The following is a 26,475-nucleotide window of genomic DNA, read 5'->3' on the forward strand; positions in this document are numbered from 1 at the left end:
GTGCACAAGCTTTTTAGCTATTTACTAATAAAACTTTTACTTTATTCTCAAATCCGTCTCAGTCTAGAGTTTCTCTGAATTCGAGTCTAACAGACATATAAATTGGCCAGAAAAAGCAGTAAACCTGAGGATTGGGAGCAGCAACAAAGGAGGACAAAGGGATTAATTAAGAAGGGGAAAATAGAATATGAGAGTAAGCTTGCAGGGAACATAAAAACTGACTGTAAAAGCTTTTATAGATATGTGAAGAGAAAAAGATTGGTGAAGTCAAGCGTAGGTCCCTTGCAGTCAGAATCAGGGGAATTTATAATGGGGAACAAAGAAATGGCAGACCAATTAAATACATATTTTGGTTCTGTCTTCACAAAGGAGGACACAAATAACCTCCCAGAGATGTCGGGGAACATAGGGTCTGATGAAAGGGAGGAACTGAAAGAAATCAGTATTTGTAGGGAAATGGTGTTAAGGAAATTGATGGGATTGAAGGCCGATAAATCCGCAGGGCCTGATAATCTACATCCTAGGGTACTTAAGGAAGTGGCCCTAGAAATAGTAGATGCATTGCTGATCATCTTCCAACGGTACCAATGGATTGGAGGGTAGCTAATGTTACCCCACTATTCAAAAAAGGTGGTAGAGAGAAAACGGGGAATTACAGACCGGTAAGCCTGACATCGGTAGTGGGGAAAATGCTAGAGTCCATTATAAAAGATGTAATAGCAGAGTACTTGGAAAACAGTGATAGGATCGGACAAAGTCAACATGGATTTACAAAAGGTAAATCATGCTTGACTAATCTACTGGAATTTTTTAAGGATGTAACTGGTAAAATAGATAAGGGAGAACCAGTGGATGTGGTGTATTTAGACTTTCAGAAGGCTTTCGATAAGGTCCCGCATAAGAGATTAGCGTGTAAAGTTAAGGCACATGGGATTGGGGGCAAGGTACTGACTTGGATAGAGAACTGGTTGGCAGACAGAAAGCAAAGAGTTGGAATAAACGGGTCTTTTTCCGAGTGGCAGGCAGTGACTAGTGGGGTACCGCAGGGATCGGTCCTTGGACCCCAACTATTCACAATATATATTAATGATCTGGACAAGGGAACTAGATGTAATATCTCCAAATTTGCAGACGACACAAAGCTGGGTGGGTGTGTGTGCTGTGAGGAGGATGCCGAGAAACTCCAGGATGATTTGGACAGGTTGGGTGATTGGGCAGAAGCATGGCAGATGCAATATAACGTGGATAAATGTGAGGTTATCCACTATGGTAGCAAAAACAGGAAGGTAGATTATTATCTGAATAGCAATAGATTGGGAGAAGGGGAAGTGCAACGAGACCTGGGTGTCCTTGTGCACCAGTCGCTGAAGGTAAGCATGCAGGTGCAGCAGGCGGTTAAGAAGGCAAATGGTATGTTGGCCTTCGTTGCGAGAGGGTTTGAGTACAGGAACAAGGATGTCTTGCTGCAGTTGTACAGGGCCTTGGTGAGACCACACCTTGAGTATTGTGTGCAGTTTTGGTCGCCTTAGCTGAGGAAGGATGTTCTTGCCATGGAAGGAGTTCAGCGAAGATTCACCAGGCTGATACCTGGGATGGCAGGAATGACGTATGAGGAGAGATTGGGTCGATTGGGCTTGCACTCGCTGGAGTTTAGAAGAATGAGAGGGGATCTCATTGAAACTTAAAATTCTGACAGGACTGGACAGACTAGATGCAGGAAGAATGTTCCCGATGGTCGGGGAGTCCAGAACCAGGGGTCACAGTCTAAGGATAAGGGGTAGGCCATTTAGGACAGAAATGAGGAATTTCTTCACCCAGAGAGTGGTGAACCTGTGGAATTCTCTACCACAGAAGGCAGTAGAGGCCAATTCATTAAATATATTCAAGAAGGAGTTGGATATATTTCTCACGGCTAAAGGAATCAAGGGGTATGGGGAGAAAGCAAGTACTGAATTTGGATGATCAGCCATGATCGCATTGAATGGCGGAGCAGGCTCAAGGGGGCCGAATGGCCTACTCCTGCTCCTATCTTCTATGTTTCTAAGTCATTAATAGAGATTGTAAATAGTTGAGGCCCCAGCACTGATCCCTGTGGCACCCCAGTAGTTACAGTTTGCCAACCTGAAAATGACCCATTTATCCCGACTCTGTTTTCTGTTAGTTAGCAAATCCTCTATTCATGCTAATATATTACCCCCAACACCATGAGCTCTTATCTTATGCAGTAACCTTTTATGTGGCACCTTCTCGAATGCCATTTGGAAATGCAAATACACTACATCTACTGGTTCCCCTTTATCCACCCTGCTTGTTACATCCTCAAAGAACTCTTAATAAATTTGTCAAACACGATTTCCCTTTCATACAATCAAGCAGAGTCAACATGGTTTTATTATGATTTTCTAAATGTCCTGCTACTACTTCCTTAATAATGGATTCCAGCATTTTCCCAATGACAGATGCTAGGCTAACTGATCTGTAGTTTCCTGCTTTCTGTCTTCCTTCTTTCTTGAATAGGGGCGTAACATTTGCAGTTTTCCAATCTGCTGGGACCTTTCCAGAATTGAGGGAATTTGGGAAGATCACAACCAATGCATCCACTATCTCTGCAGCCACTTCTTTTAAGACCCTAGGATGCAGACCATTAGGTCCAGGGGACTTGCCAGCCTTTAGTCCCATTAGTTTACCTAGTATGTTTTCACTAGTGATAGTGATTGTTTTAAGTTCCTCCCTCCCTTTTGCCCCCTTGATTTTCCACAACTATTCGGATGCTTTTTGTGTCGTCTACCATGAAGACAGATACAAAATATTTGTTCAATGTCTCTGCTATTTCCTTGTTTCCCATTATTAATTCCCCAATCTCATCTTCTAAGGGACCAACATTTACTTTAGCTACTCTCTTCCTTTTTATATACTTGTAGCAGCTCTTACTGTCTGTTTTTATATTTCTTGCTAGTTTACTCTCTCAATCTGTTTTTTCCCTCTTATTTTTTTCGTCATTCTTTGCAAGTTTCTAAAAATTTCCCAATTTTCTGGTCTACCACTAATCTTCGCAACATTGTATGCCTTTTCTTTCAATTTGATACCCTCCTTAACTTCCTTAGTAAGCCACGGATGGTTCATCTGTCTCGTAGAGTCTTCCTTTCTCACTGGAATATATCTTTGTTGAGAGTTATGAAATATCTCCTTAAAAGTTTGCCACTGCTTTACCGTCTTACCTTTTAATCTATTTTCACCAGTCCACTTTAGCCAACTCTCTTCATACCCTTGTAATTGCCTTTATTTAAGTTTAAGACACTAGTTTCAGACCCAAGTTTCTCACCCTCAAACTGAATGTGAAATTCTATCATGTTATGATCACTCTTTCCCAGAGGATCCTTTACTATGAGATCATTAATTAGTCCTGTCTCATTGCACATTACCAGATCTAAAATAGCCTGTCCCCCTGGTTGGTTCCACAATGTATTGCTTTAAGAAACTGTCCTGAATACACTCTATGAACTCATCCTCAAGGCTACCTTTGTCCAATCTATATGAAGATTAAAATCACCCACGATTATTGCAGTACCTTTCTTACAAGCCCCCATTATTTCTTGATTACCTGCCCTGGGATTGTTTGATGGGACAGTGGAGAGGGAGCTTTACCCTGTATCTAACCTGTGCTGTACATGCCCTGGGAGTGTTTGATGGGACAGTGTAGAGGGAGGTTTTTTCTGTATCTAAGCTGTGCTGTACCTGGCATGGGAGTGTTTGATGGGACAGTGTAGAGGGAGGTTTTTTCTGTATCTAAGCTGTGCTGTACCTGGCATGGGAGTGTTTGATGGGACAGTGTAGAGGGAGGTTTTTTCTGTATCTAAGCTGTGCTGTACATGCCCTGGGAGTGTTTGATGGGACAGTGTAGAGGGAGGTTTTTTCTGTATCTAAGCTGTGCTGTACCTGGCGTGGGAATGTTTGATGCTGATATTGGGTCCATGGTTGACGTTTACTTCGTTTACTAGCACTGACATCCTACACCTTGCTGAGAACAGTAAATTTCCCAGATTCTGGATATATTCACGTTGAATGTTCAGTATCCAGGTGAGGTGTAGTTGTCAGGGAGCTCTAAGGCTGAATTCCAGGAGTTAGAGGCAGGTGACCACCTGCTGACTGGTGTGATACTGAGTCACATGGAGCAGAAAGGTCCCAGGTTACTTTCTGTGCTGATCTGAGCCTGGCATGTCTCCAGGTTAATGAGAAGGAGCAAGTACCTGGTCACCTGTTGTGCAAGGTATTTGTGCGGATGTTGGGTGAGGCCAGGATTGGGATCTGGCTCGGAATCTGCTGTCATCCTTCCACGTTTGGTTATGGTGCTGACACAGTCTTGCCTCGCTCACTATGCTGGAAGGACAGTTGAGACTCATGGAGCCGGACCCCAGGAGGGAGGGTGGAAAAGGTGGTGGGGAGGAGAGGGGATAGCGGCAGGGAGGAATTGAAGAAAACACGAGTGTCCAATCCTCAGTTACCAACTTAACAGGTTTTCTTCTTCACTAGCCGGAGAGGAGAGATCCTGGGCAGCCGCAAGGATTTCCGAATGAACACTTGCACCCCTCACGCCACAGGTGCCTTCATGTTGGAGCTGGCCAATGTGTCACCGATGAACTATCTGAACAGGCAACAGCAGGAAAATGCAGAGCACAATAGGAATGGTAATTAACTGTGTGCCAGCGAGCTGATGACGCATTGTAGTGTCGCAGGCTCTCGCTGAGTGTGTCACCGATCCCCAGTACTGTTCGGATCTCTGTAGCTTGATTATTGTCTGATTGGACAACTCCCATTCCCTGAGAGTGTGGTTTGCTGCTGTGACTCGGGTGTCTGATGTTAGTTATTGTGCTTAGACACAATAATCCCATCCTTTTTTTAACTTATCACCTGGGATTTGAACCCTGCACAATGCTGAACACTGTCAAATCCTTTAATTTCAACATAGAGGGTTGTGGGAGCATGGAATGATTTGCCACAGGGTGTGGATGAAACGGAGACCATTGCATCTTTTTAAAGGAAAAATGGATATATACTTGGAATAGAGGATGATACAGTGCTATGGGGAGAGCACAGGGCAGTGGAATTAGTTTGGGATTGATGCAGGGCTATGGGGAGAGCGCAGGGCAGTGGGATTCGTTTGGGATTGATCTAGCAAAGATCCAGAACAGACATGATGGGCCGATTGGCCTTCTGTACTGTAAACGGTTCTCTGATCATTTAAAAAATGTTGTTAGATCATGTCAAGTCTCCTCTGCTGCAATGGAAGCCAGCCCAACTTGCTCAGAACTGAAATTCCTGACATCTGGGATCATCTTTGTTTCTCCTGACCCTCGACAGGGCCATCATTTCCTTCCTGTGGGTAGGTGCCCTGAACTGTACACTGTGCTTGAGATGGAGTCTGACTAGCAGCAGTAATTAAATACTCACTTCCCTCTGTCAGAGAATGATGGTATAATCAAAGTGTGGGATCGGCTGCATATTGCCATACCAACAAATCTGGAATATATGTGAAACTTTAGGTTAGTTAAACATGGACTGCCTTTCCTGAAAGGGCATCACTACCCCCTCTAGGTGTTGTTATACATTTTCAGAACTGTTGTGCCATGATTTTCAGATTGTCTGAGTGTGTTTTAAGTAAAAACCTATCTGAAGGTTAGGCCCCAGTTGTGTCCAATTCTGGGCACCACCACTCTTCCCATTCCTGCACCGTTGCCTCTGGAGTCTCCCAATGATTTATACTTGGCCCCCTTCTATTTCTTATCTACATGCTGCCCCTGGCGACATCATCCGAAAACACAATGTCAGGTTCCACATGTACGCTGACGACACTCTGCTCTATCTCGCCGCCACCACCTCTCTCGACCTGTCCACTGTGATTTGTTACTCTGCTTGTCCGACATCCAGTATTGGATGAGCAGAAATTTCCTCCAACTAAATGTTGGGAAGACTGAAGCCATTGTTTTTGGTCCCTGCCACAAAGTCTGTTCCCTGGCTACCATTTTCATCCCCCTCCCTGGCATTTTTCTGAAGCTGAGCCAGACCATTTGCAACCTTGGTGTTGTGTTTGACCCCGAGATGAGCTTCCAACTACATATCCAGTCCATCACTCAGATTGCCTACATCCACCTCTGTAACATCACCCGACTCTGACATTGCCTCCTCTCCTCTGCTGCTGAAACCCTCACCCATGCCTTTGTTACCTCTAGACTTCACTATTCCATTGATCTCTTGGCCAGCCTCCTAGCTTCCACCCTACATAAACTTGAGCTCATCCAAAACTTTGCTGCCCGTATCTTAACTCTCACCAAGTCCTGTTCACCCATCACCCCTATGCTCGCTGACCTACATTGGCTCCTGGTCCGGCAACACCTCCATTTTAAAATTCTTATCCTTGTTTTCAAATCCTTCTGTATCCTCACCCTTCCCTATCTCTCTAACCTCCTCCAGCCCTACAAGTCTTCGCGATCTCTGTGTTCCTCCAATTCTGGCATCTGGCATCTTGCACATCTCTGATTTTAATCACTCCACCATTTGACCTGTCTTGATATCTCCTTCTGTGGCTTGGTGCAAAATTTTGAATGATAACGCTCTTGTGAAGTGCCTTGGGACGTTTTGCTATGTTAATAAAGACACTATAAATGCAAGTTTTTTTTTCCGGAAGGATGTGAATGGAGTGGGTGCAGAGGAGATTTACTAGAATGTTACCAGGGATGAGGGACTTCAGTAATGTGGTGAGACTGGAAACGCTGAGTTTGTTCTTAGAGCAGGGAGGTTGAGGGGAGATTTAATAGAGGTGTTCAAAATTATAAAGGGTTTGGATAGAGTAGCTGAGGAGAAAGTGTTTCCAGTAGCAGTTGGATTGGTAACCAGAGGACACAGATTTAATGTAATTGGTAAAAGAACCACAGGAGAGATGAGAAGAATATTCTGATCTGGAATGCGCTGCTTGAAAGGGCGGTGGAAGCAGATTCAATAATAACTTTCAGAAGGGAATTGGATAAATACTTGGAAGAGGACAAATTTACAGGGCTATGGGGGAAAGAGCAGGGGAGTGGGACTAATTGTATGGCTCTACCCAAGAGCCAGCACAGGTACGATAGGCTGAATGGCCTCCAGTGCTGTATCATTTTATGAAGTTGGTGATTATAAGGAGGGCAGATGTCTCCTAAGATTGGTGCTGGTGCTTGCTGAGAACACAGACGGCGGTGTGGAGTGGGCACAGGTGGGTTACACAGCAGGATTCTGGTCGTTACACCGTGCCTTGCATTGTTTACAGGCCTGCAGGATGTTCCACAGGACGTGGGGATGGAGAGCAGCGACTGCCAGGCTCCAGTTCCAGTATTGCGCTTTTCAGATGAAGGGGGTGGTAAGTATTCTGCTCTGGAGAATCTGGTGCAGCTTCTTTTAAGTTTAAACAGAAGGGATTTAGGGGATGAGGAAAGCAGCAATTCCCTTGCGAGGGTTGTTGCTGCTTTGCCTGTTCTGTTGAGTATATTTCATCGCCACATGATATTGACAGACCAATCTGGTGTTTCACACTAATTCATGCAGAAAAAAAACAAGTGGTGCATTTCACCAGGTGCATGGTACTGAAATCTCAGTGGTTATTTTCACACTAATTTAGTTTGTCAATTGTGTGGCCCGGAAGGTGCTGCCTCTTGCTGTTCTGTAGGCGCAAGCCACCCGCTGGTCCCTCGCACAAGGGGCCAACATTCATGTCTGAACTGGGACAGTGGGTATCAGACTCTTGGCTTGCTGGGGGGAGAAGTGTGAGGGCCACAGCCAAGCCTCGTGTCCTTGCCCCACTTTCCAGGGGTCAGTGGACAGTGATCAGGAGCAGGAGCCTTGAATGATTCTACCTCTGCCCAACCTCCCCAGCTCGGGGATACAGAGCCCTGTTATAACATGCAGGATGGGCACAGTAACCAGATACCTGATTTCTCATTCGTACGCTCAGCGGGATAAGATTGATACTCTTCACTATTAATCATAGCTAACCCACTGAAACACCTGGTGCCGAAGGCCCTTCAATCAGAGCAGCTTCTCGCAGGTAACCAGCAGCTGCTCAGTTCCCCGATCTACAGCTCGCCAGCTGCGAGTCTGGTAAACGGGCCCGAATTACTGACCCGACTCCAATCGACTTGCACAATGCTCTGAGAATCAGATGGTTTGTCATCACCAGATGCCGCCTACAAGCAGTCTCCATTGTAGCCCATGATGGGATATGGATTTTCTCCCTACTACAGAGAGACAGGCAGACTAACTCTCCCAGTGTGCAGCTGCAGACGTCATTTTAAAGTTGCTGTAGCACAACCAAGTTACCCATTCCTATTCAATAAGTATACAGTAGACACTCTTGTCTGAAACCAGATGGACCCTTGGGTCCATGACATGCCTGTGTTCTTTTTATATCCAATTCCTCCCCCTCCTTTCCTGACGGTCTTACTGGGATTTGTTTTTTGGGAGCTGGCAAAACCTCAGCACCTCCTCCAAGTAACGGTTCTCTGAGTGTTGGAGGCCGTTTGCCTCCGCATCACGAGTGAGCCTCGTACTGGCATTGACACCCAGGCGCTGCAGCAGGAGGCACTGGATGGTGAGGGAGCAGGATCCCAGACTTAATTTCCCCTTTCTAGCTCGATGCCACTGAAGCCAGTTGTCGCGGCCTGACTGCAGCCAGCTCACTCCGCACAGGCCGGGAATCCCGCCTGGGACCTTGTCCTCTGTCTGTCTAAGTACCACACTGAGCTTTATTCTGCCATCGGGAGCTCTTGGGGAGGGTACTTCCAATACCAAGCTCTCCCCAGTTATTGATTCTTACCGTTCCATGGAGACCGTTTGCTGAGAGCTGCCGGTCGATACCAGCATTGAGGACTATTGGAGGGCGAATCCGGGGTTTGATCGGGGCGGGTCCAGGAGCAGCCCCAGGTTGTGTGTAGTCCTGGAGACTGTTGTTGATGCTTGGAATAACTAGACGGGGATGGATTATAGTGAAAATCCCCCCCCCCCCCCCCCCCCCCAAACCCCATTCTCTTTGCCCTTTAGTTGTTACCGTGTGCAGGTCCCTGTGAGAATATTCTGGACTGAACACCCTTCCCATGTGCTCTTGTCTCAGGTCCCACAGGAAGTGATGACGATGGCGGCGATGTAGATGGCGGTTTTCTTCCACCGTTAGCGGAGGACGAGGTGGATCCAGAGCACGTTGAACAACAGCAGGTAGGAGCTTTGTTGGGGATGTCATCTGTGAGGAATGGTGAAGCATGTAGAGTAGGCTGTGACACTGGGGTGTGTCAGCTCTTGGTGTAAGTATAATATTCCCATTTCATGTCCCTGCAGGCTGTGCGTGAAGTTCGGGGTTACATGCTGCGTGAGAGGGGGCTGACAGCACCCGACATGGTGCACACCAAGGTAACGTTAGCAAATCCTGGAAAGTGTCCTGTGTTTCAATTTAAAAAAAATAATGGAATAATCAAGTCCAGAGGTAACAAAGGCATGGATGAGGGTATCAGCAGCAGATGAGCTGAGGCGGGGACGAAGTCGGGCGATGTTCGGGAGGTTGAATTAGGCAGTCTTGGTGATCGCGCGGATATGTGGTCGGAAGCTCATCTCGGGGTCACATATGACGCCAAGGTTGCGAACAGTTTGGTTCAGCCTCAGACATTTGCCACGGAGAGGGTTGGAGCCGATGGCTAGGAAACACAGTTTGTGGTGGGGACCAAATACAATGGCTTCGGTTTTCCCAATATTTAGTTGAAGGAAATTTCTGCTCCTCCAGTACTGGATGCCGGACAAGCAGTGTGTCAATTTAGATACAGTAGAAGGCTTCACCGATGCTGAGTTTGGGTTCCGCCAGGACCATTCGGCTTCAGACCTCATTACAGCCTTGATCCAAACATGGACAAAAGAGCGGAGTTCCAGAGGTGAGGGAAGAGTGACTGACCTTGACATCAAGGCAGCATTTGACAGAGTGGCACCAAGGAGCCCGAGTAAAATGGAACTCAGTGGGAAGTGGGGGTGGAAGGAGAAAGCTCGCCACTGGCTGGAGTCATACCTAGCACAAAGGAAAATGGTTGTGGTTATTGGAGGCCAATCAACTCAGCCCCAGGACATCGCTGCAGGAGTTCCTCAGGGCAGTGTCTTCGGCCCAACATTCTTCAGTTGTTACATCAATGATATTCCCTCCATCATAAGGTCAGAAGTGGGGATGTTCGCTGATGATTGCAGTGTTCAGTTCCATTCGTAATACCTCAGATAATGAAGCAGTCCATGCTCGCATGCAGCAAGACCTGGACAACATCTAGGCTTTGGCTGATAAGTGGCAAGTAACATTCGTGCCACACCAGTGCCAAACAATGACATAAGAACATAAGAAGTAGGAGCAGGTGTAGGCCATACGGCCCCTCGGGCCTGCTCCGCCATTCAATAGGATCATGGCTGATCCGAATCTAGACTCGCGTTCACTTCCCTGCCCGCTCCCTGTAACCCCTAATTCCCTTATCTGCTAGGAAACTGTCTATCTCCATTTTAAATTTATTTAATGTTGCAGCTTCCGCAGCTCTCTGGGGTAGCAAATTCCATAGATTTACAAGAGAGAGTCTAACCACCGCCCCATGACATTCAATGGCATTACCACAGTCGAATCCTCCACCATCAACAGCCTGGGCTCACCGTTGACCAGAAACTCAACTGGACCAGCAACATAAATACTGTGGCTACGAGCAGGTCAGAGGCTGGGTATTCTGTGGCGAGTGACTCCCCTCCTAACCAACGTTCCCCCTAAGCCGCGCAGCAATCGGGAGGTCCCGCGCAGGCTGCTTACAAACTGGAACAGATACCACAAGTGCGTGGCCGTGCAGCAAATTTAAAGGGGCCGCACACGAAAAAAGAAAATTAGAGGGAACGTCGTTGTTTCTGACTCTCCAAAGCTTTTCCACCACCTACAAGGCACAAGTCAGGAGTGTGACGGAATACTCTCCACTTGCCTGGATGAGTGCAGCTCCAACAACACTGCAGAAGCTCGACACCATCCAGGGCAAAGCAGCCCGCTTGATTGGCACCCCATCCATCACCTTAAACATTAACTCCCTCCACCACCGGCGTACCGTGGCTGCAGTGTGTACCATCTACAGGATGCGCTGCAGCAACTTCTCCCAAACCCGTGACCTCTTCCACCTAGAAGGACAAGGGCAACAGGCGCATGGGAACGCCACCACCTCCAAGTTCCCCATCCTGACTTGGAAATATATCGTCGTTCCTTCTGTGGGAGTACCTTCACCACACGACTGCAGCGGTTCAAGAAGGCCCACAACCACCGGCTCAAGGGCAACTATGGCCGGGCATAAATACCGGCCTTGCCTGTGAATGAACAAATAACAACAAATAAATCCGACCAGAGAGTGGGGCCTCTCAGTGTAACTCAGGCTGCAGGGGCCCCTTTTTATAAGCACATGCTCAAGCACACCTAGAGCAGAAGAGGTTCCCTGTCTAGCCCTGCTATCGTGCCTGGAATGCTGGGGCTGAGTTTAGGCACCACCCTCCTGATGGTCAGCTTCATGGGTCTATCATGGTAACATTATGCTCCCGTGGGGGGGGTGTGTGTGTGAGGTCGTTGGGTGTTGACATTAATCGCTCGGTGTGTGGGAGTCAGGTGCACCTCGGTAACGTTAATCATGGTATCAGAGAATGATGCAGCACAGAAAGAGACCATTCGGTCCATCGAGTCTGCGCCGGCTCTTTCGAAGAGCAATCCAGTTAGTCCCACTCCCCCGCTCTTTCCCCATATTCCTTCAAGTATTTATCCAATTCCCTTTTGAAAGCTACTATTCAATCTGTTTCCACCTCCCTATCAGGCAGTGCAATTTCAAATCCTAACCACTTGTTTCCTCGTGTCCCCTCTGATTCTTTTGCCAATCACCTTAAGTCTGTGCCCTCTGGTTATCGACCCTTCAGCCATTGTAAACAGTTTCTCTTTAAAATCATGAAGGGTTTAGGCAAGAGTAAATAAACAGCTCTATCAAATCTCCTCTTGGTCTTCTCTGCTTTAAGGAGAACAATCGCAGTTTCTCCAGTCTATCCACATAACTGTAATCCTCCTCCCTGGAACCATTCTCGTGAATCTCTTCTGCACCCTCTCCAAAGCCTTAATGTCCTTCCTAAAGTGTGGCGCCCAGAATTGGACACAATACTCCAGCTGGGGCTGAACCAGTGTTTTATAAAGGTTTAGCATAACTTCCTGGCTTTTGTACTCTGTGCCTCTGTTTATAAAGCCCAGGATCCCATAAACTGTATTAACTGCTTTGTTAACCTGTCCTGCCACCTTCAAAGATTTGTGCACAAACGCCCCCAGGTCTCTCTGTCATTGCCCTTTTAAGTCGCCCGCTGTGTGGGGTGGGGTGGGGAGTTGGGTGTTGATGTTAAATCGCCTGTCCTTTGACATGAGGCTCCCTGTCAGGAGCTCGATTTCAGAAAGTACAACCAATATGGACAGTGTTTGAGAATTCACTTCTGCTTTCTCTTTGGGAGAGGAAGGCAGTTGCAGAAGTTAACCTGAGTAGGATGCTGGGTGAGATGGTCGGAGAGTGGAGAATGTGGCATTTGGTGGTCTCGAGCCTCACTCCAGAGACTTGAGCACATAATCCACACTGACACTCCAGTGCAGTGCTGCACTGTCTGAAATACTGTCTTTATCCCGCAACCAACACCAAAAACCGATAATCTGGTCGTGTTTATACTGTTTATGGGATCCTGCTGTATGCAATTTAGCTGCTTTGCTAATATTACCACAATGTCTACACCTGAGGCTGTGAAAGGTGCTATATAAATGCATGTTCTCTCTCTCCCTCTCTTTTATGGATGGTTGTCTGTTGTGCTGCAGCAAGTACTCGACCCCTGGAGGTGCCTGGACCCTTTTGAAGCCACTCAAGACAAGCCGTTCAAGAAAGGTACCATATTGAATATGTCCCCCCCCCCCCCCGGGTCTCTGCTGTGCCACAGCTCTGCTGGGAGGGAGGGAGCCTGGGCATGGAGACTTGAACTCAAGGAGAACAGAAACATTTCTTAGCTTCAACAGGGAACGTTGGTGTCATCATCAAGGAGCTGGAGGGGTGGGAGCTGGAATGACAGTGGTCTGATTATCAAGGGTCTGAAAATCATGAGCTCCCCTCCGTACCTTCCCCACCCAACTACCTGTTGATCCATACTTCAAGGAACACCATGATGGTAAATTTCAACAGTGCTGTTGATATCCCTGCACCTCGATTCTCCTTTTCAGTAAATAGCAACAACTACCCACATTGGCAGGACGGTGTACTGGCAGCAGAGCGAGAGTCTCAGTTTGCAGTATAACTGGTGTGTAAGTGCAGCCGCATGGTACCCGAGATGTGGCTGAGGTGTTGGAGCTTAGAGTGCAGGAGGCTGAGAAAGATCAGATTGGGAGAGGGACAGTCTCTCCTGACTCTTCCTGCATTGGGATGCAGTTCCACCATCACTGGATGCTGTCTGCTGCCTCGCCTGGGAGACCAGCCTTCACGTGTGAACATAGGCTGAGAGTGATGGTCGTCCGTTGAACCAGGGAGGACACTACAGCTGAGTCTGATCCTGGCCTCACCGCAGGCACCTTCCCATGAAACGGTGATCGGGAGCTGGCCGCAGTATCAAAATTAGAGCCGGGCCGTTAAAGGGTGACGCCAGGAAGCACTAGTGGAAATCTGGAACTCTCTCAACAAAAGGCTGTGGATGCTGGGGAACAATTGTAGCTTCAAGACCGAGATTTATAGATATTAGCAAAGGATATTGAGGGATATGGAGCAAAGGCAGGTAAATGGAGTTGAGGTACAGATCAGCCATCAGTGTTTTTATGCCTTTCCTCTGCCTCTAGCCCATTGTATCAGGCCAATAGTAATTGCAACTGCTGCCTTGGCTGGGCTCAACTATCTCGGTGCAGGCTGGGGTTCTGACCTGGAACCCTGGTCTGTACAGCCCAGTGACTCACTGACCCTACCAACCCTGTACAGCCCAGTGACTCACTGACCCTACCAACCCTGTACAGCCCAGTGACTCACTGACCCTACCAACCCTGTACAGCCCAGTGACACACTGACCCTACCAACCCTGTACAGCCCAGTGACTCACTGACCCTACCAACCCTGTACAGCCCAGTGACTCACTGACCCTACCAACCCTGTACAGCCCAGTGACACACTGACCCTACCAACCCTGTACAGCCCAGTGACACACTGACCCTACCAACCCTGTACAGCCCAGTGACTCACTGACCCTACCAACCCTGTACAGCCCAGTGACTCACTGACCCTACCAACCCTGTACAGCCCAGTGACTCACTGACCCTACCAACCCTGTACAGCCCAGTGACACACTGACCCTACCAACCCTGTACAGCCCAGTGACTCACTGACCCCACCAACCTTGTACAGCCCAGTGACTCACTGACCCTACCAACCCTGTACAGCCCAGTGACTCACTGACCACCCTACCAACCCTGTACAGCCCAGTGACTCACTGACCCTACCAACCCTGTACAGCCCAGTGATACACTGACCACCCTACCAACCCTGTACAGCCCAGTGACTCACTGACCCTACCAACCCTGTACAGCCCAGTGACTCACTGACCCTACCAACCCTGTACAGCCCAGTGATACACTGACCACCCTACCAACCCTGTACAGCCCAGTGACTCACTGACCCTACCAACCCTGTACAGCCCAGTGACTCATTGACCCTACCAACCCTGTACAGCCCAGTGACTCACTGACCCTACCAACCCTGTACAGCCCAGTGACTCACTGACCCTACCAACCCTGTACAGCCCAGTGACTCACCGACCCTACCAACCCTGTACAGCCCAGTGACTCACCGACCCTACCAACCCTGTACAGCCCAGTGACTCACTAACCACCCTACCGACCCCATACAGTCCAGTGACTCACTGACCCTACCAACCCTGTACAGCCCAGTGACGCACTGACCCTACCAACCCTGTACAGCCCAGTGACTCACTGACCCTACCAACCCTGTACAGCCCAGTGATACACTGACCACCCTACCAACCCTGTACAGCCCAGTGACTCACTGACCCTACCAACCCTGTACAGCCCAGTGACGCACTGACCCTACCAACCCTGTACAGCCCAGTGATACACTGACCACCCTACCAACCCTGTACAGCCCAGTGACTCACTGACCCTACCAACCCTGTACAGCCCAGTGACGCACTGACCCTACCAACCCTGTACAGCCCAGTGACGCACTGACCCTACCAACCCTGTACAGCCCAGTGACTCACTAACCACTCCACCAACCCTGTACAGCCCAGTGACTCACTGACCCTACCAACCCTGTACAGCCCAGTGACTCACTGACCCTACCAACCCTGTACAGCCCAGTGACTCACTGACCACCCTACCGACCCCGTACAGTCCAGTGACGCACTGACCCTACCAACCCTGTACAGCCCAGTGACTCACTGACCCTACCAACCCTGTACAGCCCAGTGACTCACTGACCCTACCAACCCTGTACAGTCCAGTGACTCACTGACCCTACCAACCCTGTACAGCCCAGTGACTCACCGACCCTACCAACCCTGTACAGCCCAGTGACTCACTAACCACTCCACCAACCCTGTACAGCCTGTGGGAGCGAATGTTCACACTGCAGGACTACAGTCCTTTCTGGGCTGCTTGTTTGACCAGCACATGATGAGTTAAAACAGCTTTCAGCTGAGCATGGGATGAATTGTGCAAGGAGGCCTAATGCAATATCTCCACAGAAAAGGAGGATGGTGGAATGTGCAAGAGTCTCTCGACCATGTCTATGATGGTTTGGAATATTTTAGCTTGGTTAGTTGTGTTTATTGTAATAAAATGATCGGAAGAGTTTAAGGTAGTGCAATATAACATGGTAATAAAATAATTAGAAGAGATTGAGAAGAGTTAAGTGCATGTTTGTCAGGTTTGTTATTCTGTTGTCGTTTGTACGTGTCTATGATGTACTGGTGTACTATGATTTATTGGTGATATGCATGGAATGTAGGGATCAAAGGTAAAGTTGGTATAAGTGATGTGAGTGAACCACTGTATTACAGCTCATACTGGTTGTGGATAGTATGATGAAGCTCCCATACTGGATTTGTGATGTTTCAATAAAGACCTGATCCTGCATTGCTACAACTGAATATGTGTGGAATCTGGTGTTTAAAGTAACGAGACGAAAAGGAATATGAAAGCAGTCCAACATAGCCCAGTGCCACACTGACCATCCGACAGTCCATTGAGTCATCAAGGGGGCAACTGTCTGGTTGTGATGGGGAGTTGTTTGGGGTGATTGATTCCTCTCATTACTCTGTTCTGTTTTTAGACCTGGCGCTGTGACTTTGTGTTTTGCAGGAATACACTTTGTCATCCCGTCGTGTGTCGATGTCACAGGAAGCAAGCGGAAACGGAAAACCTTCATGAAGCTGAAAGAGTTTGGGAAGTGGTTCTCTGGGACGTGTGAGTAGCTACTGACTGGATCCTCCCCGTGTTCACTGAATCCATGGAATCTATGCTGTGCCCGCATGTGTCTGCGCTGAGTGTGGGTGACGCTATTGCTCTTGCACTCGTGTGTCACTCATTGTAGGTGCATTCTTGTACTGTGTGGCTCGCTGTTGGTGTACTCTATACAGTGACGTTCACTGCTGCTATAATTGTGTACCGTGTTCTCACCTACGTCGTGTGTCTCTCTCTGGATGCGCTCTTCCAATCTCTTTCTCTCCCTCAGATTACGGTGGATGGAATGAAGTGAAGAGCAGGAGAAGGGGCCCAACATTTGCAGGTGAGAGGCAGCGCTGCACTTCTGAGGCTGGTTGGGTTCCTGTGTTGATGGGAGGTTTTCTGTGACTTTAATGAATGGAAGAAGTGGAGCGAGTCGGCTGTAATGCGAATATCGTCCACATCCTTGACGGACTTCTGCTCCTTCACTGAGGAAACTATTGCTTCCTCGGGTTACCCATTTTCCCTTGCCTCACCCCTCACCTGGACTGTCTCCTTCCATGGGACACAACAGTCTGGTTCAGCCTGAGACAGTGACCAGGGGTGGGGTGGAATTGATGATTACGGTTAGAGTTTGTGGCGGGGACCAAAAGCAATGGCTTCAGTCTTCCCAGTATTAAGTTACAGGAAATTTCTGCCTATCCAATATTGGATGTTGAACAAGCAGTGTGACAGATCAGAGACAGTGGAAGGGTCGAGAGGTGGTGGTGAGGTAGAGCTGAGTGTTGTCAGCGTACACGTGAAAATTGACGTCGTGTTTTCAGATGATGTTGCCAAGGGGCACCATTTAGATGAGAAATAGGAGGGGGGCCATGGATAGATCCTTGAGGGACTCCAGAGGTAACGATTCGGGAGCGGGAAGAGAAGCCGTTGCATGAGATTCTCTGGCTACGATTGGATAGATGAGAATGGAACCAGGCAAGTGCAGTCCCACCCAGCTGGATGACGGTGGAGAGGCGTTGGAGGAGGATGACATGGTCAGCTATATCAAAGGCTGCAGAAGGATGAGAAGGGATAATTTAATACCGTCAGTCACATAGGATGTTATTTGTGACTGATAAAGGCCGTTTCGGTGCTGTGGCAGGGGCAGACTCCAGATTGCAGGGGTTCAAACATAGAATTGTGGGAAAGATGGGCATGGATTTGGGATGCGACAACATGTTCAAGGATTTTGGACAGGAAAGGGAGGTTGGAGATGGGGTGGTAGGGGTCAAGGGTGAGTATTTTGAGGAGAGGTGATGACAGCAGATTTGAAAGCGAGGGGGACACTACCTGAGGAGAGGGGGCCATCAACAATATAAAATATCAACTAACATGGGGGCCAGGAAGTGAAGTTGGGTGGTCAGGTGTTTGGTGGGAATAGGGTTGCAGGAGCAGGATGTGGGTCTCGTGGACAAGATGAGCTCGGAGAAGGCAGGATGGGAGGTAGGAGAGAAACTAGAGAAAGATGCGAGTTCAGGGCTAGGACAGGGGGGAACCTTTAGGGGAAGTTTGGTCTGGTGGGCTAGGGGGAGGGAGGGAAGCGGCAGAGGGATCTGAACGGATGTACTCAAACTGTGACAAAGAAATCCATGAGCTCCTTGTACTTGTAGTTGAAGGTGAGGGTGAATGGGCAGGGAGAGGGGTTTAAGGAGACGCTCTTCCAATCCCCTCCCCCATTATCATCTCTCCCGTGAGGGGGTCTCTAAATGGGCGGCTCATGGCGAGGGGCTCTCTAAACCGCGGGGGGGGGTGCTTGTGGTGAGGGGGCTCTCTAAACTGGTAGCTCATGGCGGGGCGGGGGGGCTCATGGCGAGGGGCTCTCTAAACTGGGAGCTTGTGGTCAGGGGGCTCTCTGTACATGGGGGGGCTTGTGGTCAGGGGGCTCTCTGTAAACGGGGAGGCTTGTGGTCAGGGGGCTCTCTATTGGGGGGGCTTGTGGTCAGGGGGCTCTCTGTACATGGGGAGGCTTGTGGTGAGGGGTTCTCTAAACGGCGGGGGGGTGGTCCTCTGTAAGGGGGGAGCTTGTGGTGAGGAGGGTCTCTGTAAACGCGGGGGCTTGTGGTGTGGGGGGGTCTCTGTAACCGGGGGGGCTTGTGAGCGGGCTCTCTGTAAACAGGGGGGCTTGTGGTCAGGGGGCTCTCTAAACGGGGAGGCTTGTGGTGAGGGGGGTCTCTGTAAGGGGGGTGCTTGTGGTGAAGTTGGGTCTCTCCATGTAACTAATTGATTTTATTGTAGGTGAAGTCTGGTGAGTTTGGTTTGTGTTGTGTGCTACTAACTGATTTTTAAAATGGTCTCTTTCCTTTGCAGATATGGAGATTCTGTTCTGGCACCACATGAAGGAGAGAGTCAGGGCACAAAGGAAACATCAGAAAAGGATGGTGAGTGTTTGGTGAGATCCGCAAGTTAGTGTCAGGAGAGAGAGGCCAGTGGATTATGGAAAACTCCGCGGGCAGTGTGGAGATCAACTCTCATCAAAAACAGTGCGTGTTGAAATCCAGGATCTGCAAGGATTCCCCCACTGGGTCAGGGTGGGAGCGAGTCGTATAGCCAGAATTCTTTGGTTAATTCCTGGTCTGGCACAGATTGAGGATTATCACTGGTCAGTGAATCAGTAATTAGGGGTACAGATTGAGGATTATCACTGGTCAGTGAATCAGTAACTAGGGGCACAGATTGAGGATTATCACTGGTCAGTGAATCAGTAATTAGGGGCACAGATTGAGGATTATCATGGGGAGAAAGAAGGGGGAGGTTAGGTTTTCACACAGTAGTTTAATACACAATGATTTACCACAAGGTTTTTGAGGGAGGGACTAGAACATTTGTGACTGGAAGGCTGTTTCCAGTGGGGATCTGCAGGGCTCAGTACTTGGCCCCTGGCTTTTTGTGGTACATATCAATGATTTAGTCTTCAATGTAGAGGGCATGATTAAGAAGTTTGCAGGTGATACAAAAATTGGCCGTGTGGTTGTTGGTGAGGAAGAAAGCTGTAGACTGCAGGAAGATATCAATGGACTGGTCAGGTGGTCAGAAAAGTGGCAAATGGAATTCAATCCAGAGAAGTGTGAGGTAATGCATTTGGGGAGGGCTAACAAGGCAAGGGAATATACATTAAATGGTAGGACACTTAAGAAATGTAGAGGAACAGCGGGACCTTGGAGTGCATGTCCACAGATTCCCGAAGGTAGTAGGACAGTTAGATAAGGTGGTTAAGAAGGCATGCGGGATACTTTCCTTTATTAGCCGAGGCACAGAATATAAGAGCTGGGAGGTTATGTCTGAACTGTATAAAACACTAGTTAGGCCACAGCTAGAGTACTGCATGCAGTTCTGGTCACCACATTACAGGAAAGATGTGATTGCACTAGGGAGGGTCCAGAGGAGATTTACGAGGATGTTGCCAGGACTGGAGAATTTTAGCTGTGGAAAGATTGGATGGGCTGGGGTTGTTTTCTTTGCAACAGAGGAGGCTGAGGGGAGACTTAATTGAGGCGTATGAAATGATGACCAGCGCAGCGCAGGCACGATGGGCAGAATGGCCTCCTATGCTGTAGATTCTGAATCTATTCTAAGTGGAGCATGAGGAATAGTGAATTTTGACTGTATCGTGGAAGAGGTGACTGTCCAAATCTGTGTGCGTGCAAGAGAGATGGGGAGGTGAAGCTTGCCCTCGACCCACGGATCTGAGAATGAGCTGTCTGTGGGGAGCTGTGGGATGGGATAAAGTAGTGAACGGGGAACAATGTGCCCTTTAATTTTTTTGGGGCTACGTGGCCCATTCAAAATTTGGCGCAAGCGTGGTTTTTCTTATTTGAAAGCTGGTGAGCTGGCTGTGCAAGAGTTGCAGAGCGCTGAATGGCCGTGCAACTTAAATGGAACATTGGCGGGCAACAGTGTGATTTGTGGGATATAAATGGCCAGTCGAAGTGGTTTGTACACGGAGAGTCTGAAGGGGAGTTGGTGAATATGGAGTCTGATTCAGGTGCTGCGGTGCGCTGTGACTTATGTTCGCTGATGTATTCTGGTTTGTCAGTGCTCCTGCTGTTTGTGTATATGATTATGTTAATGAAGTCTTTCCTCCGCAGATTGCTCTGCGTGGGCGGGTAATAGAGGAGTTAGAGACTGAAGCAGGAAATGTGGAAGAAGAATTAAACGACTTGCAGGAGCGAGCTGAAGACCATCTGGATTACGATGGAGTGGAAGGTAATGAAAGAGAAGGGATTTCACACATTTATAAACTTGCCACACTGACGGCCCCCAGAGATGGTTCCCCTCCTGCAACAAATGTAGGAACTCCTGGGAACTGACAATGGGTGGCAGTCTCCCACCCCTTGGAGTTGGGTCACTCCTGGACTCGGGCACTACTCTCCCTTTCTCACAGTCTCAGTATCTCTGGTACTCCGCTGCTGGGTATCTGTTCACTTGGAATGGAGTTCTAGTGTGGAACTCGGAGTGGAAGCTGTGCTCGGGGCAGGTGCCAGACTCCCATTCTGATGGTTTGAATGATGGGCAGCACGGTGGCATAGTGGTTAGCACTGTTGCCTCACAGCGCCAGGGACCCGGGTTCGAATCCGGCCTTGGGTGACTGTCTGTGTGGAGTTTGCACATTCTCCCCGTGTTTGCGTGGGTTTCCTCCGGGTGCTCCGGTTTCCTCCCACAGTCCAAAGATGTGCGGGTTAGGTTGATTGGCTATGATAAATTGACCCTTAGTGTTAGGGGGATTAAATACGTGGGGTTACGGGGATAGGGTGGGATATTTGTCGGTGCAGGCTCGATGGGCCGAAATGGCCTCTATCTGCACTGTGGGGTTTCTGTGATTTCTGTGATGGCATTGATTGCTGTTTAAGCACAACCAGCCTGTACAGGTGGGTTTTAGTCGTTTTACGGAATGAATGGTAATGGGGTGTGTGTTGGGTGTGTACCCTAATCCACTGGCACAGGTGCACCATTTATCACCTCCTGTACCTCGGTGAGGCCCTGTCACACTTGTCTCTCTTCCGGGCTGAGAAGGCTGTGTTTCTGATCTTTCCATAACTCAGACCTCCGCTCCCAGGGATCAGTCGATGGTCCCACTCCTTGGCTTGACTATCTTCCTTGTGCCTTGGTGACCAGAACAAGATGTGGTACGTGAGCCAAGAGTCAGACAAGCCCTGGGCAGTTGAAGCAAGACGTCCTCCAACTTGTAGTCTACTGTTTTGGCCAGATAGAATCTCGCAATGCTCCAGCACAGAAACGTGCCATTCAGCCTTGTGCATGAGAGGTTCATTCTATCCCCGTGCTCCCTCTACCTTTTTTAATATTCTACTTTTTCAAGCAACTATCTAATTCCTTTTAAACAGAATTATGGACTGGCAAACAATTCCACATGTGAACTGCCTGTAAAGAATTTTTTCCTTTTAATTTTTTTTTGTAATTATCTTCAATTTGTGCTCTCTCTTTACTATCTCGCGCAGCACTGCACAACTCTTCATAATCTCGATGAACCTTCTCAACTCTAGTGGGGGAGAAAGCCCTAACTTAAGTGTGTCAAGTAGCCCCTCATCTGTGGAAATATCCCAGTGAATCTATTACAAAGTATTTACAGCACAGAAACCGGCCATTCGGCCAACAGGTCCACGCCGGTGTCTACACTCCACACAAGCCTCCTCCCACCCTCCTTCATCTAACCCCATCAATATATCCCTCTATTTCTTTCTCCCTCGTGTGCTTATCTAGCTTCCACTTGAATGCATCTATGCTGTTCACCTCAACTACTCCCTGTGGTAGCAAGTTCCACATTCTAACCACTCACTGCACCTTTCCCATTGCTTGTATATCCTTCCTAGAACGGGGTGACCAAAACTGCCCAATACTCCAACTGTGGCCTCACCAAGGTCTGGTACCTTAAGTTTAACATCACCTCCCTGCCTCATGCCTGGGTCTGTTGTAGATTAATTGATACAGATTGATTGCCATGATTTGTCAACAACCCTAATATCGTCGTATCATGTGACTACCAGGATGGTTGTAGGTGAACTAGATGGACCTTTCTCCATCCAGAAATTCCACCTCCAGGCACAAAACCAAGGATTCGATTTCCCTTTTGAATGGCCCGCTCTCACTTCGCTGACCCCTTTAATGACCTATGTATCTGCACACCAAGGCCGCGCTCTGCTCTGCTCCATTCGAAATCTCACCATTTAAGGTGTATTTCTTGTTGTTTCCAAAATGTAATTCACATTTTCGACATTAAACTGTATCTGCCCCCTGCCCGTCCACCTCCTCGTCTCCAGGGCGGGGAGAACAGGATGTGTACACCGGAACATCGGAATTTTTAGACGGAAAAAGGTCCATCTAGTTCATCTTCTACCATCCTGGTAGTCACATGATACAATGCTAATGAAGTTGTTGACTAACCACAGCAATCAATCTCTATCAATTAGTCTATAACAGGCCCAGACATGAGACGAGGAAAACCATAGATCCAAAGTCACCTGTTCCTCCCTAGTGCCATGTCTCAAATTACTCATCTACTGTACCTCACAATGTTATTTTCTGAAAGAAATCTATCTAATTTGCATTTGAATTAATCAATACTAACTGCTTCCACCATCTCCCGAGGGAGCCTGTTCCATAGATTGACTACTCAGTCACTGAAATGTTGTTTCTGCAGATTAGTTTTGAATTTGCCCCCCCGTTCAAGCGCAGGCCGTCCTCTGGTTCTATTGTTCTGGACAAGGTGAAACAGCTTGTCATGGTCGACATTATCTAGTCCCTTTTTAGAATCCTGAAAACAGCAATCGTATCACCTCACAACCTTCTCACATCACAACCTTCTCTTTTCTAGTGAGGACATGCCCAATTTACATAATTGCTCCTCATTTAAAAAAGAAGTATTTGTTTTTATGGGATGTGGGCGTTGCTGGCAAGGCCAGCATTTATTGCCCATCCCTAATTGCCTTGAGAAGGTGGTGGTGAGCCGCCGCCTTGAACCGCTGCTGTCCGTGTGGTGAAGGTACTCCCACAGTGCTGTTAGGGAGGGAGTTCCAGGATTTTGACCCAGCGATGATGATCAGCGATATACTTCTAAGTCAGGATGATGTGTGACTTGGAGGGGAACTTGGAGGTGGTGGTGTTCCCATGCGTCTGCTGCCCTTGTCCTTCTAGGTGGAAGAGGTCGTGGGTTTGGGAGGTGCTGCTGAAGAAGCCTTGGTGAGTTGCTGCAGTGCATCTTATAGATGGTACACACTGCAGCCACGGAGGGAGTGAATGTTTAAGGTGGTGGATGGGGTGCCAATCAAGCGGGCTGCTTTTTCCTGGATGGTGTCAAGCTTCTTGAGTGTTGTTGAAGCTGCACTCATCCAGGCAAGTGGAGAGTATTCCATCACACTCCTGACTTGTGCCTTGTAGATGGTGGAAAGGCTTTGGGGAGTCAGGAGGTGAGACACTTGCTGCAGAATACCTAGCCTCTGACCCGCTCTTGTTGCCACAGTATTTATGTGGCTGGTCCAGTTAAGTTTCTGGTCAATGGTGACCCCCCAGGAAGTTGTTGGTGGGGGATTCGGCGATGGTAATGCCGTTGAATGTCAAGGGGTGGTGTTTAGACTCTCGCTTGTTGGCGATAGTCATTGCCCGGCACTTCTGTGGCGCGAATGTTACCTGCCACTTATCAGCTTAAGCCTGAACGTCGTCCAGATCTTGCTGCATATGGGCATGGACTGCTTCATTATCTGAGGAGTTGTGAATGGCACTGAACACTGTGCAGTCATCAGCGAACATCCCCACTTCTGATATTATGATGGAGGGAAGGTTATTGATGAAACAGCTGAATATGGTTGGGCCTAGGACACTGCCCTGAGGAACTCCTGCAGCGATGTCTTGGGGCTGTGATGATTGACCTTCAATCACCACAACCATCTTCCTTTGTGCTAGGTATGACTCCAGCCAGTGGAGAGTTTCCCCCCCCCGATTCCCATTGACTTCAGTTTTACTAGGGCTCCTTCATGCCACACCCAGTCAAATGCTGCCTTGAGGTCGAGGGCAGTCACTCTCGCCTCACCTCTGGAATTCAGCTCTTTTGTCCATTGTTTGGACCAAGGCTGTAATGAGGTCGGCAGCCGAGTGGTTCTGGCGGAACCCAAACTGAGCATCAGTGAGCAGGTTATTGGTGAGTAAGTGCCGCTCGATAGCACTGTCGACGACACCTTCCATCACTCTGCTGATAATTGAGAGTAGACTGATGGGGCGGTAATTGGCCAGATTGGTTTGGTCCTGCTTTTTGTGGACAGGACATACCATGTAAAGGGTTAATATACACCTGTATTGAACACGGGGAGAGTGTTATCCAGAGTAAAGGGGTAATATACCTTGGTCTCCGTGTTATTGAGTGTGAAGAGGTCGTACACTCTGCTTGTACTGGTGTGTGGGGGAGGAGGTGTCGGAAATGTGCTGTATCTGTTGCCTTTCACAGCAGGTCTCTGCTACAAACATAAATATTCAGAGAGTGCTGTCACTAACAAAGCATTTCAACAATGAATGAATGTTCTGCGTTTAATAAGAACATTAAAAATAGGAGCAGGAGTAAGCCATACGGCCCCTCAAGCGCAGATCCGTGTGTGTGTGGCTGTTTGTGTGTGTGGCTGTTTGTGTGCGGGTGTGGCTGTGTGTGTGTGGCTGTGTGTGTGTGTGGCTGTGTGGGTGGCTGTGTGTGTGTGTGGGTGGCTGTGTGTGTGTGTTTGGGTGTGTGTGTTTGGGTGTGTGTGTGTGTGTGTGTGTGTGTGAGAGACTGGGATCAGATCAGCGAATGTGTAAAGGCGGAGCCCAGAACAATACCTGCTGCTTCTGTTCGACCTGATATCCTGCAGATAATCCTCCAACTGCATCATTACTTGTTAATATTCTGCAGAGTGACACACAGCCCACTCATGGGGTTTTAGAGCAATCATTTCATATTCTGATGTTCACCATTTGTATCATTTACATAATTTATTTGTGTAGGAGGTGGGATTAATTTCCTCCCCTACTCTGCCTCAGATAGGCAGCAGAAACAGGTCTTCAATAATCTGCCAGGAGTCTGGTGCAAATCTGTGACTCGCTGGAATTGCAAATGCTAATTAATTGCAGCGTGGGAAGAAAGTAAAAATCAGAAACACTCTCCAGTTACCGTTGGTTAGTGGTGGTTACTGCTGGTTAGAGGTAGGTTGTGCCCTGAACTGGAACTGATCGGATTCTTTAACTATCTTGAGTACAAAAAAACCTGGGGAGTTAGAAATTTTAAACTCTATCTCTGAGGCTGCAGCTTCTACCGCAGCACCTCTGACACTGGGAACCCGGGACAGACAAGACACTTCCCTTAAAGGGATAGAGACGGCTATTCTGATTGGTCAAGTCTAGTCCATCACCAGGATACCCCTCCCAGTCCCGAAAATCTAGGAGCGAATCCAGGTGTAGCACAGAGATGCTCAGACCATATAAAAACCGCTGTGCGCCGATCCCTGTGAGAGTTGGTGCTTGCATTAGACGAGGTGATCACTGGGGGGGAAGTGGGTGTGTTCAATTACTAAAGCAAGGCTGAGATGTGAATGATGAGTACTAAAAGTTCCAATTCAAATAATTCTGGCTGCGCTCTTGTGCTAGAGAGCAGTGGATGGGAGATGTGGAACTTATCCCAGTGGCAATGTTTTTGTGTCCAAGTCAGGTTCATTGATCTCCCCTCATGTGACTGAGATCCAGAGGAGAGCTTGGGTCATGAACTGATTATGTGTGAGTGAGGATCAGGTTCACCTGCTCTCTGACAGCTGAAACTAGCGATGCTGAGTAAAACATTGTGAACAGCTGAAAAACCTTGGCATTTCTAACCTGTGTTTCTTTTATTTTAGATGATTATGACATCGCTTTGGATCAAGAGGCTGTTGCAGCTCAGGACAACCACATCCCCCCAAATCTAG

General features: G+C 48.4%; 1 protein-coding gene across 2 annotated transcripts in view; it reads left to right on the forward strand.

Moving 5' to 3' along the window:
- Window positions 1-26,475, forward strand: part of ncaph2 (non-SMC condensin II complex, subunit H2) — a 50,966-nt gene that overhangs the window by 15,442 nt on the left and 9,049 nt on the right. For both annotated transcript variants that reach the window (XM_086010509.1, XM_086010508.1), the window contains exons 8-17: window positions 4,531-4,685; window positions 7,298-7,387; window positions 9,134-9,234; window positions 9,355-9,426; window positions 12,893-12,959; window positions 16,424-16,528; window positions 16,797-16,850; window positions 18,857-18,927; window positions 20,635-20,752; window positions 26,407-26,475. In XM_086010509.1, the coding sequence (XP_085866635.1) occupies window positions 4,531-4,685; window positions 7,298-7,387; window positions 9,134-9,234; window positions 9,355-9,426; window positions 12,893-12,959; window positions 16,424-16,528; window positions 16,797-16,850; window positions 18,857-18,927; window positions 20,635-20,752; window positions 26,407-26,475 (902 nt within the window). The remainder of the gene's footprint in view (window positions 1-4,530; window positions 4,686-7,297; window positions 7,388-9,133; window positions 9,235-9,354; window positions 9,427-12,892; window positions 12,960-16,423; window positions 16,529-16,796; window positions 16,851-18,856; window positions 18,928-20,634; window positions 20,753-26,406) is intronic.

The sequence above is a fragment of the Somniosus microcephalus genome, chromosome 17 (genome assembly GCF_052327205.1).
Source record: "Somniosus microcephalus isolate GS21.2 chromosome 17, FLI_Smic_1.0, whole genome shotgun sequence".
NCBI classification, from domain to species: Eukaryota; Metazoa; Chordata; class Chondrichthyes; order Squaliformes; family Somniosidae; genus Somniosus; species Somniosus microcephalus.